This window comes from Camellia sinensis, chromosome 11 (genome assembly GCF_055761805.1).
Source record: "Camellia sinensis isolate YWXY chromosome 11, ASM5576180v1, whole genome shotgun sequence".
In the NCBI taxonomy this organism is placed as follows: Eukaryota; Viridiplantae; Streptophyta; class Magnoliopsida; order Ericales; family Theaceae; genus Camellia; species Camellia sinensis.
The window spans coordinates 154,898,092-154,913,648 of record NC_138971.1 but is presented as its reverse complement, the minus strand read 5'-3'; the positions used below and the strand labels follow the sequence as shown (position 1 = coordinate 154,913,648).

General features: G+C 37.6%; 1 protein-coding gene across 2 annotated transcripts in view; it reads left to right on the top strand.

The window, feature by feature from the left end:
- The first annotated feature begins 568 nt into the window (after positions 1-568).
- Positions 569-15,557, top strand: part of LOC114280954 (lon protease homolog 2, peroxisomal) — a 30,705-nt gene continuing 15,716 nt past the window's right edge. The window contains exons 1-11 of one of the 2 annotated variants that reach the window (XM_028223362.2): positions 569-896; positions 2,677-2,789; positions 2,898-3,006; positions 3,242-3,411; positions 4,393-4,484; positions 5,555-5,734; positions 5,848-5,931; positions 6,655-6,782; positions 8,080-8,281; positions 8,374-8,580; positions 14,892-15,022. In XM_028223362.2, coding sequence (XP_028079163.2) covers positions 790-896; positions 2,677-2,789; positions 2,898-3,006; positions 3,242-3,411; positions 4,393-4,484; positions 5,555-5,734; positions 5,848-5,931; positions 6,655-6,782; positions 8,080-8,281; positions 8,374-8,580; positions 14,892-15,022 — 1,523 coding nt within the window. In that variant the 5' untranslated portion in view covers positions 569-789. Of the gene's footprint in view, positions 897-2,662; positions 2,790-2,897; positions 3,007-3,241; positions 3,412-4,392; positions 4,485-5,554; positions 5,735-5,847; positions 5,932-6,654; positions 6,783-8,079; positions 8,282-8,373; positions 8,581-14,891; positions 15,023-15,557 lie in introns of both variants that reach the window. The other variant, XM_028223363.2, reaches the window with a different exon arrangement.

The following is a 15,557-nucleotide window of genomic DNA, read 5'->3' as shown; positions in this document are numbered from 1 at the left end:
AAACTGAAAATATTATTAGTTTTTCTTAATTCTTAAAACTATGAATATTATCAATTTTGTATAGTAATATTCCAAATAATTATTTCACTAACTGATAAAAAAACAGAACATGGGGTTAAACGTTTTTGCTCTTCTACTTATTGGTTTGATTCAACTATCCAATAAGGCCAAGAAAATTATCAATTTTTTTCAATTTTAAAATTGAGAACATTATCAATTTTTTTATTTTTAAATTTTGCACACTAATGTTCTATCATCATACTCTTTTATAGACATAAAATTTTCACTTTTGCACAAAAAAATAATTCAATTTTTTCAAAATAAAAATATTAGTTTGTTTTTTTTATATAATTTTTTTTAAAATTTTTTAATTTGAAAGTTAAAATTTTAAAATTTTAAAGTTTTAAAAATTAAAAAAATGTCAAATCATTATATATTTTTATATTTAATCATAAATAAGAAATAATCATTACTTCAAGACTAAATTTAATAAGAATTAAAAGTCTTAAAAAATCTGAGTTAGAATTTAATAAGATATAAACTTATAAATTAAGAATTTTGTATAAATGTCCCAATAAAATAATTTTGATAATGAGAAAATAGAAAAAACCAAAGCCGACCTTCAGTTGCGTCTGACTGAACTTGCACCTCTCCTTCTTCTTCTTATTCTTTCTCTCTCCTATTATATATATATATATATATATAATATACATATACAGTTTATCTCTCTAGAATTCATCTTCATAGCTATTGCTCTCTCTCTCTCTGTGATCTCGGAGTTGCGAAGCCATGGCGGAATCGGTGGAGCTACCGAGTCGACTAGCAATTCTTCCATTCAGGAACAAGGTTTTGTTGCCTGGTGCAATTATTCGGATTCGATGCACCTCACCCAGCAGGTACACTTTCTCTCCACTTTTCTTGGAAAGCCCAATATTTTCTCTCAGTTTTTCCCCTAAAAAAATCTGACTTTTTCTGATAGCTTGAGTGGATTGTAATCTGGCTTTAATTCCTTATTGAAATTGCTTGGTTTGGGTGATTAATTGGAAAACTAGAATAAGTTTAGCTAGTTCTGGTATACCTTTTGGTTTTAGGGTCTAATTGGCAAGCAGAATTGGAGATTGAAATCCAATCATAATTTGTCCGAAGAGGAGCTCAATCATGGATCAATTCAATTCTAGCTCAAATGTTTGAAACTTTCATAGTGCTAAAAACTTGAATTTAGAAACAAAACCCAGATTCTATGTAGTAAACAACTTGAAAATGAAACATTATAGAAGTTAGAAACATGGGAGAGCTTTATCTTTCTATCAACAATGCCCTTAAAAGCCATATAAAGAAGAAAAGAGGATAAAGTGAAACTTGATGGTTTGGAGATACTTAAGAGTGATCATTTTTAAAAACATGGATGATTTATTTTAAGAAAGTTGAGATTGAAGAGTTTGTGGCCCATATACAGAGTGGGATAGATGAAATTAAAAAAGTGCTTTGGGAGTCTTATACACTCATAAAAACTTAAAGGGAAAGTTCTGTAGGACTATTTTGAGGTCAATTATGTTAAATGACATAGGATGCTAGGTGGTTGAGAAACATGTTTAATAATGAGTATAGATAGACTAAGAAATGAATGTATTCATGGAAAGTTAGACGTGGTTGAAGATAAAATGGGAGAACTTATGAGGTGGGTTTGAAAAATGAGTTTTCAGTGAGGGTGCGCGAGTAGCCTATGGTAATTCTTCAATTTAATCAACTAAACATGAATCTTTCACTGTGTAAGATTTAATAAGTCCCAATTTAATTATCTAATTAAAATGAGTAGAATAAATAAAGAGCAATCACATGAGAGACAAGATTTTAACGGGGAAAACCCAATGCGGAAAAAATCGCAAACCGAATGCATCCACTAGTACCAAAGATCAAGTATACTTACAAGATGCATATGCAAGATCTTATACTCAACATCCTGAGCAGTATGAGCTACCAAAGGAACCTATTTCAGCACTCACACTCAAAGTAGACCTAACAAACCTCTCTCAAAGAGTATAAAAGAAGAACTTGGTATATGGATTCTTCAAAATAAATCAAGTACCCATGTTCAACACTTACAACCTTACAATGCTCGGCATATGCTCGGGGTTTACTTGCTTTTTCCTATTGCTGACTTTGCGGTTCTGTGACTTGTTAACTGCATCTCCTTTGTCTTAATTGTGGGAGGTCTCCTTGATTAGGTAACCTAGGCCTGAAGAAGGATATGCCTTGTGACTTATCTAGTCAGACATGAAGTAGAATTGACTGGAGGCATGATTCTTTATCAGAGCCACTTATAAAGTGCCTTTCAATTTCCACCCTATTTGTGAATTTACAACTCGAAGGAAATTGTTTTCTTTTTGGCTGTGGCCTTGTTTCCATAGGGTGGAGTTTTTAGGTGCAAAGAGAGATTTCTTTTATTCCTCTGAAGTTGAGTGCAGGTATACAATATCTTTCTGTCTCTCTTGGATCCATTGTAGCTGGAACAGGGTGTTTATCTTTTTGGCTGGCTGATCAGGATCTGTGCGTGGGAGCTTACAGATTATCCTAATGCTACAGTTGCTTGAAACACACACACAAACAGATTCATTAACTTACGGTATTTATCTGTTGTTTGATTCAAAATCATGTAAAACAGTGTTCTTTATGCAGTGTGAAACTGGTGGAGCAAGAATTATGGCAGAGGGAAGAGAAGGGGTTAATTGGGATTCTGCCAGTTAGGGATGCTGCAGAGACAACATCAGTGGGTCCCATGTTATCACCAGGTGATCATGATTTAACTTTGTGTATTAGTACTGATTAATAAGTTTTGAGTTCGCAATGCATACTTGATGGTATCTAAGACAGGGAACAAAATTTTATTGTCGTTCTAGGTGTAGGGACTGATTCCGGGGAGGGAAGCTCGAAAATTCAAGTTGGTACATCAGATCCTCACAAGCTTGATGGGAAAAATCAGCAGGAAATCATTCACTGGCATAACAGGTATAAACTGATGAGGCATCCTTGGTGGTGTCTGGTTTTGCATCTAGTAAAAGCCACTTCGTCTTCTTCTTCTTCCCCCCCCCCCCTTTTTTTTTTTCTGCATGTGGTTAATCGTTTGTGGTGTTGCTTTTCATTCCATTTGGCTGCATGTGGTTAATGTTGTCTTAGTGGTGTCTTTTTCAGATGTTGGTTTATTAAATATGCATGATGGATTATGCTAGATTTACTCTTTCAGGGGAGTTGCAGCTCGAGCTTTACATTTGTCAAGAGGAGTGGAGAAACCAAGTGGAAGGGTCACATACATAGTTGTCCTAGAAGGTCTGTGCAGATTCAGTGTACAGGAGCTTAGCACAAGAGGAACGTATTATACTGCACGGGTTGCTCCTGTTGATATGACAAAATCTGGTAAGTCATCACCTACAATCTTTCTATTAGAGATACATTTGGTCCACACTTAATTGCCATTTTCAATCAACAGGCAGTGATGTTAGATTGAATATTCTAATTTCTGGGTGAAAGTGGCACATAGCATTTGAGTACTTTTAGTGTCAAGATGTTACAATTAATAGTTTAATGTTGCTTTTAACACACAAGTGGAATGTGCTCTTCACAGAGTAGGTGTGTTCAAGTTTCTGGTTCATTGAATCCTGCCAAGATGGTCTATGAGACACAAACTTGATTAGATGCCTGCTTGACAATGCAGTTAAGCACTTCACACACGTTTAGTGGTTTTCCAATTAAATGCATTTGATAATGAATAATCATCTACCACAGAAACCTGAACAATGCTCGTAATTTTAAGCCAGAGAGACTTGACTTATCACTGAAGACTGAAAATACTCAGTGAAAAATATTTTTAGTCCCCCCCCCCCCATTTTTCTTTTGATCTAATATAAAATTTATATTGAAAATTTCAAATTTAATAAATCTCAAAAGGTGGAGGCACACACGATTGTTCTTAGAGGGGGGTGAATAGGCCAAAAACTTGAAACTAATTACCAAGGTGTGGATTAAACAATTCTATTATTCATTCCAATTCTGTTTGCCAATTCCAATATATTAATCATGCATATTCCATCCACACAATATCATAATAATAAATAAAACAAGAATGACACAACGATATATGCGGAAAATCCTTAGGAGCGACAATCCACACTGATAAAAACCATAGGCACTCCTGCCTGTCAAATCCTCTGGATCAAGAATTTACTAAAAAAAATTCCCTGTCCTTGCCCATGTTCTGCTGGACCAGGCTTGTGACTTTTTTAAAATTAGTGTGGTGCTTGTAAAAATATTATTAAGGACATGTTGCATGTATAGAAGTAGCTTTAAGTCCTGGTCTGACAAGATGCTGATTTGCTATAATTTTTCTAATCTAATTAGAGATGGAGCAAGTTGAGCAAGACCCAGATTTCATAGTGTTGTCACGCCAGTTTAAAGCTACTGCTATGGAGCTTATCTCCCTTCTTGAGCAGGTAAAATGTGGGACAATATTCTTTCCCCCTCCCCGGCTCCTGTGGAAACCTCTTTGCTACTACCATCATTTAAACTCTCTCTCTCTTGGCATGTGTGGTTCTCTCTAGTTGGTCCAACTGCTTGTTTTCTGTTCGCTGTTTTGACAGTTAATGGATTTAGTTTTACATGGATCTAAATGTTCTTCATTAGGATATTTGTTAAGTTATGCAATATAGTCCTGCTCCAAATTGAAATTTTTCTTACCAACCACTGTTTCAGACTCAGTGCACAATTACTAAGTCAATTATTTATTTATTTATTTAATTTTAAGTGGCTTTTTATTGAGTTTATAATATCTCATCTAATGCTCAGCTTTATTTTATATAACCTTTGAATTTGAAATACAGTAATAATTCTTGCGGTTATTTTGTGTCTACTGAATTAATTTTGCCTCCGAAGGTCAGTGCTACTGAGTTCACAGTGGAATCCAGCCAGTTCTGTGGTTGAAATTCTTTCTTTTGATATGTCAATTTTTCAGTTGTGGAAAATCTTTCTATTTTATGTTTTTTTTTTTCTTCTAAAGACACTGTTTTCAAATTACCATCCAGTGTGATTTTGTAGAATTTTACCATGGCTGTAAAAAGAGCCTTCCATGCAATTGTCCCATTTCTGGAACTGGTGGTTGTCAAATTGAAACAATTATATGAATGTTAAGTTAGCTGGACTTCTGGAAAATTGTGCGACTTCGTGGACAAGCAATGTCTGCCTAAGTTGGAAGTTAAGAATCTTGATAATGCCATTGGTTGCTTAAAATTAAACCTCATTGTACTTGATTAACATATTACTTGGGAATACTTCTTTCCATTGTGCGGGCTTACCATTTGTGAGATTGCTAAAGGAACTGCATTGACAGTCCATAACTTGGTATGGGGAAACATTGTTTCGCAATAACGATGATGACAGTGATTATGCCAATGAAGCATCATGATATTATTTTGATTAATTTGAAATTTTTATGTACTTATGTTTTTGTGTGATTTATTCAAAGTGTCATTCTCATCAGCGTCTTATTGTTTATTCCTTATCATAGAAACAAAAAACTAGTGGGAGGACAAAAGTTCTTTTGGAGACGGTTCCGGTGCACAAATTGGCGGATATTTTTGTTGCTAGCTTTGAGATGAGCTTTGAGGAGCAGCTCTCTATGCTAGATTCTGTTGATGTTAAAGTTAGGCTTTCAAAAGCTACTGAGTTAGTTGACAGGCATTTGCAGGTTATCTATGAATTTAACTATGGACATGTGTATCTATTTTTATTTTTTCTTATCCATTCCTTCTAGGCTTTGTGGTGTCATGAGTTGTGCTAATGACTTTTTACTTCAAACAGTCAATTCGTGTAGCAGAGAAGATTACACAAAAGGTTGAGGGACAGTTGTCAAAGACACAGAAGGAATTTTTTCTTCGGCAGCAGGTTTGCTTTCTAACATCAGCTAGAAATTGTTCTTCAGCGGTGCAAGTTTTAGTTATTAAAGTATGCGACGTGCTCTGTTATCAGTTCATATCTCTTGAGGCTCACACCTCCACCGATTGGAATATGCATGTGAACCACAATTCTCATGACAGACTCCTAAGTTCTGAAGCCTTTCATGCATTAAGAAAATATTGCATTCTCATTACAAAGCCAAAACTTTATCTTGAATTTTTCATATCTTGTTAAAGTATTCAAAACTGAGATCTTCCCCATCTGCATCTCTATAGGCTACTGATTTCTAATGGAGTTGTACTGACATCTTTCTGGATGCTCTTAAGACTTATCTTTGTTTCTTAAACAATTATCAATCTTTAAAGGGAAATTTAGCTGGGCCATCTGTCCTAGCTGATACGCATTGTCGCTCTGTGCTCTGTAGTTTTTTAGTAGACCTCTTCTTCTTCTTCTTCTTAACAAGTCAATTTAAGAATCTTTATTTACTCCATGTACTATTTATAATTCTGAATGAATAACCCAGTTTAATTTAATATACCATTATCCATATGATTCAATGGCTTCGCAAACTGGATATTTAGAAAATATTTGGTTTGTTTTACTGGTTGGAGAACATATATTTAACTGTTTCAATATATGTGGCATTACTTTATTTTAGGCCTGTCTGAATTATATTTCTTCTTTGTTTACTCTTTTCCGAGCATTTTTCAGATGAGAGCTATAAAAGAGGAGCTTGGGGACAATGATGATGATGAGGATGATGTGGCTGCCCTGGAAAGAAAAATGCAAAGTGCAGGAATGCCCCCAGATATTTGGAAGCATGCACAGAGGGAATTGAGGTATACTATGTTGTACACGCTGTAACTTAGTTTAACGATCTTACTAGGACTGTTCGGATAGACCTTTCACGTGGCAGATAAAATTATTGATTATTACCATACTTTGATTTAGCAAGATGTTACATTAGGTTTATAGCTACTGATGATTTGTGGAGGGGGGCTCAAGTTTTACATCTTGACATGAACACATAGCAATGCTCCTTAGACAATGGAACAAGGATTTTGATTTCTGTTTATGTATACATTTGTCCGCATGTTTGAACATCATACTCTTAACTATTTATTAATTTTGGTGTATGCAAGCGGAATAACCTTACAAAACAATAGTGAAGAAAGTAATGCATCTAAACATAAGTTCTGTGACTGAAATGCATTATGAACTTCATGTACTGCACACTAATGCAGAAAGATTTTTGTTAAACAGGAATTTAATAGGTGTGTGTGTGAAGAAGTCTCTGATTCTGGCAAACTGTTGATAAGGAGAAGTTTCCTACTTATCAATTATCATATATAGTTTGTGCTTTAACAAATACACTTTTAGTTGTATAGAACTTCTTCAAGTCAAAACTAATAAAATATGAGAATACTCATGAAGGCAGGCAATTGGGTTGACCCGTGTTGTGTTGACGCATGACACAGGCATTGCACATCTGTGCAATGTGAATAAGTTTGAATGTGTGAACGAAAAATCTTGTTACATGGGTATCTGAAAGGAGAGTTTTTATAATATAATCCAACGTTTGTCACAGAAAGAAAAAGTCATGAGAAAGAAAAAGTCATCAATGACTGTCCCATAGTGCAGAAACATCTGAAAGTGGAGTGTTTACAAACTACGTAATTCATAACTTTGCTACTGGTACAATGTCATACCACATCTTGTGCACGCTTCTCGTGACTTTGGTTTTTCACCACTTCAACTAAATTCAATAGTGAGCTCTCTTTACTATTGATCTTGGAGTATTGCTTGACCTGTACATTGGTAATGGTGAATATTTTTTGAATCTTTGTGCTTTTAATTAACTGATTTTTAGTTGTTGATCTATGAGATATTCATCATTCTTCATCGTGGAACCACAGTGTCTTTATGGTAATTATTCACATTGTAAGAGGTTTTGCTGAAGACGTGCTCTTTTACAATCTTTAGTTCTGTGTTCTGGTCAACTGCATGATTGTGAATACAAAAATACTAGACACCCCAAAAGAATCTACCAAAAATTCTAGCATTGCTCTTGTGAGTAATGAGTTTCAGAATCTAGTTGCTTTCCTTTTGATTTCTACTGCAAAATTCTTTTATCAGGAGACTTAAAAAAATGCAACCTCAGCAACCGGGATATAATAGCTCTCGTGTTTACCTGGAACTTCTTGCCGATCTACCCTGGCAAAAGGCCAATGAAGAATGTGAATTGGACTTAAAGGCTGCAAGAGAGCGTCTTGACAGTGACCACTACGGTTTAGTCAAGGTCAAGCAACGGATAATTGAATATCTAGCAGTTCGCAAGGTTGATTACTTCTCTAATTCTTGTCTCTTTGAATATGTCATGTTCTGATTCTTGTATTCAGTATGATTTAGTTTTAATTATGTTCATTGCAGCTCAAACCAGAGGCAAGAGGCCCAGTTTTGTGCTTCGTTGGCCCACCAGGTGTTGGAAAAACATCTTTGGCATCATCTATTGCTGCTGCTCTGGGAAGAAAATTTGTACGCATATCCCTTGGTGGTGTTAAGGATGAGGCTGATATTAGAGGGCATAGGAGGACATACATTGGAAGCATGCCAGGGCGTCTTATTGATGGATTAAAGGTTGTTGTAACTGGTTTTGATGATAGTTTCTTTTTTAAGAATCCCGGTTAAATTATTTGATGTCTGCTTCATTATAAGCTTTTATTATAATCTTTAATTAGGAAATTCTTCCATGCTCGTAAGGCACTTGCATAGAATGACATGTATAACATTTTGGATTGGTCATATGTGGGGGCTTGGCTCCATGTATACACACGTCTTGCAAAAACAACAATTTGCAAGGGGGAGGCTTGTTTAGAGCAAGGATGGATGAACTCACTGATTCTAGTTGCAAAATCCATTCATGTTTTAAATAATTGCGAAAACAATTTCTCTCCCTCACCCCAAAAGACATGAAATTGGACAAGCAGTGTCAAACAAATCAATCAAAAGACAATCAGATGTTAGCCCAAGTAATTTCCTTACCACCCAAAAAGGGAAGGTGTAGGGTACTGTGACCTAGATGTGTGTGTCAGTTGATGGTCAATGATTTATAATTATCTGATTGATGCTTTCTTGTGTAGTATATATTGTTCTGAGTGAGATTCATTCAAATGTGGGTTCCTGCCTCCTGATGTACATCAAATGATGACACATGTTGTCTAAATTTGAGAAGGCCCACATGGTTACATTTGTACTGCCACGAGACACATTCAGAAGTGGAGTTGCATTTGCACTGTTCATATTCCTTTAATGTGTTCATCTGACTATTTGGAAAACTGAAAAAGCAACTTTATGCATTAAAATAGTAGCAATTTGAATACTCTGATCGTGGTCTAATTACAACATAGCTTGTTAGGATAATATATTCTTATTTGGGGTATTATTTTGTAATTCCTATGCCTTAGGGCTCCCTTGTAATTATTGATCTTCATTAATATAAATGGGGGATGATATCCATATCCTAATCATTCCTTAATCTTAATATGCTCTAAATTTATCATCTCAATTTATCATGGTATTAGAGCCTAACCCTAAACCCTAAACTCATCTCCCCAAGCAGTTTTGTTACCCACCGGAGCCTCCCGCTACCAGCCGGAGACAAACCCTTTTTCCGACTGGGTATTGCTGGTTCCCTAGGGTTCAAAACTCACTTGGGTCTCTCGCAGCTTCTTAGGCGACTATCCTCTCTGTGATTGACTTCGACTTCTCATCCATAACAGCATCGCTGCTAGTCGCCTGGTCTAGTCGACTGCCATTGACAGCCCTCCTGGCCTCTTCGACTGCCACCGACAGCCCTCCTGGTCCGTTCGCTTCATGCGACATTGCTGATGGCTTTTTCCCTCGTCTCTCTCTCTCTAGTTTCGTTTGTCTGTTTGTTTTTTTGTTTGTTTGTCTATCTATGTTGATGTTTGACTTGGTCCAGTGTTGAACAGTGCTTGTCAAAAAAAAAAAAAAAAAAGATAGTAAAGTATGAATTGTTATTTATACTGTCATAGTGGTCGTTGTGTTTGTTTTCCCTTCCACCACCACCTTTCGGATTTGTGATTGGTACTAGTTTTGTTGAGGGTTCGGTAGTACAGTATCTATGGCAGATTCCACCAGTGTGTCGACACCTAAGAGTGAGAGTTCCATTCTACCTACCACTATGACTGATAACACCAATCCTAGTATTAAAATCACCACCTCTCCATTTAATGGTCAAAACTATCTAGCTTGGTCGCAGAGTTTGACTATGTTTTTGAAGAGCAGACGGAAGATGGGGTATGTTGATGGCAGGATACAGGCACCCAGCACCACTGACCCGGGTTATGACCAATGGGAGATTACCAACTCTTTGATTATGGGTTGGCTTATTCATTCGATGGTATTAGACGTTGGCGAGGGCTACTTATCTATGGAGACTGCCCAGGATGTTTGGGATTCTGTGGCTACTACCTATTCCCACAAAGGGAATTTCTCTCAGGCATTTGAGTTACGCCGCTCTATGGAGAGCTCTGTTCAGGGGGAGCAGACGGTCCTTCAGTACTTTACCTTCCTCACCAATGGCTGTAAACGCCTTGATCACCTGCAGGACTATAAGCCTGTTTGCACTACTGATTTAGTCGGATGCAGGAAATTCATTGCACATGAAAGGGCTTCAAGTTTTTGGCAGGGCTCAATGTGGAGTATGATCCGATTCGGAGTCGGGTTTTGAGTATGGACACTCTTCCTTCACTTCAGGAGGCTTTTGCCTATGTACAGAATGAGGAGAGTCGCCGGTCTACTATGATGTCCCCTGTTTCTACTGACCGCTCCACATTACTGACTACTCCTAGAGATGGCCTTTGCCTGACTCCCATCCCTCCATTTGCCGCCAAGGAATCTGTGTTTTGTGATTACTATAAAAAATCACGACATACTCGTGAGACATGTTGGAAGGTTCATGGAACTCCATCCGAGGGTCGAGGTGATCGGTCTGGTTTTAGAGGAGGCTGGTCAGGCCAGTCTAGAGGACGGGATTCTCATCCACGGGCCCATCAATCTAGTACCATTGATACACTTGATTCTACTTCCGCTTTCGTTGGTCAACCTTCTGATGGTCTCTTTGGCATGACTACTCCTGAGCTCGAGGATGTTCTACGTCACTTGTTAGACCGCCGATCTTCTACTCCTCTTAGTACATCTTTCTCGTCGTTTGCCCGCTCAGGTAACTTAGCCTCTTCTCCTTGTGTTTTCCTGTTTCATAAGTCTTTTCCCTGGATTATTGATTCTGGTGCCTCAGATCATATGTCTGGCTCTTCTGATCTTTTCTCTGCCTATAAGCCTTCTTCAGATCAGGACAAAATTAGGATTGCAGCTGGTACTGCTTCTTCTATTTCCGGGAATAGTTTAGTCCATATCACTCATACTATACCTCTATCTTTTGTTCTTCATGTTCCCAAATTTTCTGTTAACCTGTTATCCTTGAGTCGTATTACACAAGATTTAAATTGTAGTGTGACGTTTTTTTCTGATCATTGTCTTTTTCAGAACCTTGTCACAAGGAGGACGATTGGTAGTGGTAGTGCAGCAAATGGTCTTTACTTCCTGGATCCACCGGACAAGCTTGCTCATTCTTCCACCACGAGTCCTATCACCCAAGTTGATTTATGGCTGTGGCATTGGCATCTTGGGCATCCTTCTTTTTATTTACTTAAACATTTATTTCCATCTGGTTTTGCAAATAATAATGTGTTCGAGTTTCTTTGTGAGTCTTGTCAACTTGGAAAACAACACAGAGCTTCTTTTGCTTCCAGTTTTAATAAAAGTTCAGTTCCTTTTTCGTTAATACATTCTGATGTTTGGGGTCCATCTCGTGTTATGTCTGTGAAAGGTCATCGATGGTTTGTTACATTCATTGATGATTTTTCTCATACTACTTGGGTGTATCTCATGAAAGACAAGAGTGAGGTTTTCTCTGTGTTCTGAAATTTTCATAAGATGCTTTGTACTCAATTTGGGGCCATTGTCAAAATCTTTCGTTCTGATAATGGGGGGAATACATAGATTCTGGGTTAGGGCAATATTTTTTTGCTCATAGCATTATCCATCAAACCTCTTACACCAATACCCCTCAAAAAAATGGGGTGACGGAACGCAAGAATCGTCATTTTCTTGACATGGCTTGGTGCATGTGTTTTTCTATGAGTGTGTCTCGTTCTTATTGGGGCGACGCTGTTCTCACAGCTGCCCATCTTATTAGTCGTCTTCCTACCCATGTCTTGCAAAAACAAGCTCCTCTTTAAGTCCTTCTAGGTTCCAAGCCTTTGTTTTCTATTCCTTCCAAAATATTTGGCTGTGTCTGTTTTGTCCACAATCACTCTCCTACTCGTGGTAAGTTGGACCCCCGCTTACTAAAATGTGTTTTCCTTGTGTATTCTCCTACTCAAAAGGGGTATAAATGTTACCACCCTCCTTCTCGTAAGTGGTTTATGTCCATGGATGTCACATTCTTTGAGTCCCAATCCTATTTCTTATCCTCTTCGGTGTCACAGTCCTCCCTTCAGGGGGAGCCTTGGTGTGAAGTGATTCCTGTGATTCCTATGGTGGAACCAGTTGTTCTTGCACTACCACCTTCTACTGGGACTACAGAACCCAATGTTACCAAGGATAGGGAATGGCAAGTTTACGTCAGGGACAAAGACAGACAGAAAGTTAACTGGATACAAGAGACCACTTTTGCTCCTCCACTGCCATCTCCTACTTCTGATGAGAGCCCAGGTAACTTTGAATCTCTTGAGTCCATTGATCTTGATGTACCTATTGCCAAGAGAAAGGGTGTGAGATCTTGTAGTCAACATCTTATCTCTAATTTTGTGTCCGACTCTCATTTATCGTCCTCTTATAGAACGTTTGTGTCAAATATTTCCTCTGTTAGCATTCCTACCCATTTTCAGGATGTTCTTGCTACCTCCGAGTAGAAACTTGCCACGATTGAAGAAATGAAAGCACTTAGAAAGAATGACACTTGGGAATTGACTGAGTTACCTACGGGTAAACGACCTATGGGATGCAAATGGGTGTATACTGTGAAACACAAAGCGGATGGGTCTATTGAGCGTTACAAAGCTAGACTTGTGGCAAAAGGGTTCACTCAAACATATGGCGTTGACTATCAGGAGACCTTTGTACCAGTGGCTAAGATGAATTCAGTTAGAGTACTTCTCTCTCTAGCAGCTAATCTAGACTGGCCACTTCATCAATTTGATGTAAAGAATGCCTTTCTCCATGGTGACCTCGAAGAAGAGGTATACATGGACATTCCTCCTGGTTTTGAGGATCATCAGACAGAAGGCAAAGTATGCAGGCTTCGAAAGACATTATATGGTCTCAAACAGTCTCCAAGGGCTTGGTTTGAGAGATTCACTCAGGCTATGCTTAAATATGGCTTCAAACAGAGTCAGGTAGATCATACCTTGTTTGTGAAACATTCCTCACGTGGTAAGACTACAACACTCAATGTTTATGTAGATGACATAGTTCTTACAAGTGATGATAGTGAGGAAATACCTCTGTTGAAGAAATATTTAGCCAGTGAGTTTGAAATCAAAGACTTGGGGAGCTTGAAGTATTTTCTGGGAATTGAAGTTGCTCGCTCCAAGAATGGGATATTTATCTCACAAAAGAAGTATGTACTTGACCTGTTGAAGGAAACTGGGATGCTTGGCTCCAAGGCCTGTGACACTCCACTCGAACCCAATCAGAAACTGGGGGATGATGAAAGTGGAGCAGCTGTTAATAGGGGGAGCTATTAGCGATTAGTGGGTAAGCTGATTTACCTATAACACTCTCGTCCTGATATTGCTGTTGTAGTCAGTGTGGTTAGCCAGTTTATGCATGTTCCTCATTAGATTCACTTAGAGGCTGTCATGAGAATTTTGAGGTACTTGAAGTCTGCTTCTGGTAAGGGTCTTTATTTTTCAAAGTATGATCATCTTCGTGTGGAAGCCTATACAGATGCTGACTGGGCTGGATCAATAATCGATAGGAGATTGACTTCAGGGTATTGCACCTTTGTTGGAGGCAACGTAGTTACCTGGAGGAGTAAGAAATAGAATGTGGTTGCTAGGTCAAGTGCAGAAGCTGAGTTTAGAGCTATGGCACAAGGGGTGTGTGAGCTCTTATGGATCAAGTTATTGTTGAGTGATCTCGGTATTGATCAGACAGACTCCATGCGGTTATATTGTGATAATAAGGCGGCTATCAATATTGCTCATAATCCGGTTCAACATGATAGGACAAAGCATGTTGAGATTGATCGCCACTTCATTAAGGAGAAACTCATTAGTGGCGCCATATGTACTCCCTTTGTGCAGTCTGGTGAACAACTTGCTGACATTCTCACCAAGGGAGTTGGGAGTAAGCCCTTTCATGGTATCTTAAGCAAGCTGGGCATGAGAGATATTTTCTTACTAGCTTGAGGGAGAGTGTTAGAATAATATATTCTTATTTGGGGTATTATTTTGTAATTATTCTATGCCTTAGGGCTCCCTTGTAATTATTGATCTTTATTAATATAAATAAGGGATGATAGTCTAATCATTCCCTAATCTTGATATTCTCTAAATTTATCATCTCAATTTATCATAGCTATGTATGTTTTCCCATTGGGTGCCTTATGTTTTAGCATGGTTTCTGTGTAGGGCATGTAAAAATTTACTTTCGTTGGATGCTTGAACGGTTTTAGCCATTTATATATGTATTATTTTACTTGATAATAGTGAAATTATTATGTTCAGGAAATTGAATGCATAGGTCACCACTTCCTTAGGAATTGGGCCTGGCTGATTGCATAACAGCCTTTTATTTTATGTTTTGGGTGGGATACTAAAACTCTTCCTTCTTTTATTTTATTGTATTGTGAATTTTAGAGAGTAGCTGTTTGCAACCCAGTTATGCTGCTGGATGAGATTGACAAGACAGGTTCTGATGTTAGGGGGGATCCAGCTTCAGCTCTACTGGAGGTTCTTGATCCTGAACAAAACAGAACATTCAACGATCAGTATCCTCTTTTCTTATGGATGTGATTCTGAAAATCATCTTATTGGTCGCTCTTTGTTATGGATTGGACTATTGGTGACTCTTTTAAAAATGTATGTTCTTTTGTGTCTTTTAATTCTATGTATGGGCATCATATGTCTTATTTTCCACTTATGCCATTCAAGATTTGTTTTAGAGTAAAATTTTTGTTCAAGTTTAAATCCACTTCCATATGCATATTCACATGATGGAGTCTGAATATTGATTTTTTTTTTTTGCCCCATTTTAATGAGGTATTGGTGCCTCTCAACTCAACCATTGTTATGGCCCATGATCTGGGTTTCTGGGGCTATAAGCTTTAAATCTGGCTACTGATTTTTCCGTCGGGTAATCTGTATCTAAACCTTTTTTTTTCCCCAGTTCCCTGTGTCCTTCCAACTGCCTATGTTACTCTATTTTTTTTTTTTTTTTCTTGTTAGAATTTCGTTGGATTCCCGAAATAACTTTACAGTAGAAGTTGTCTCATCTGGACAAGGTTTTAAGCATATAGAATATGT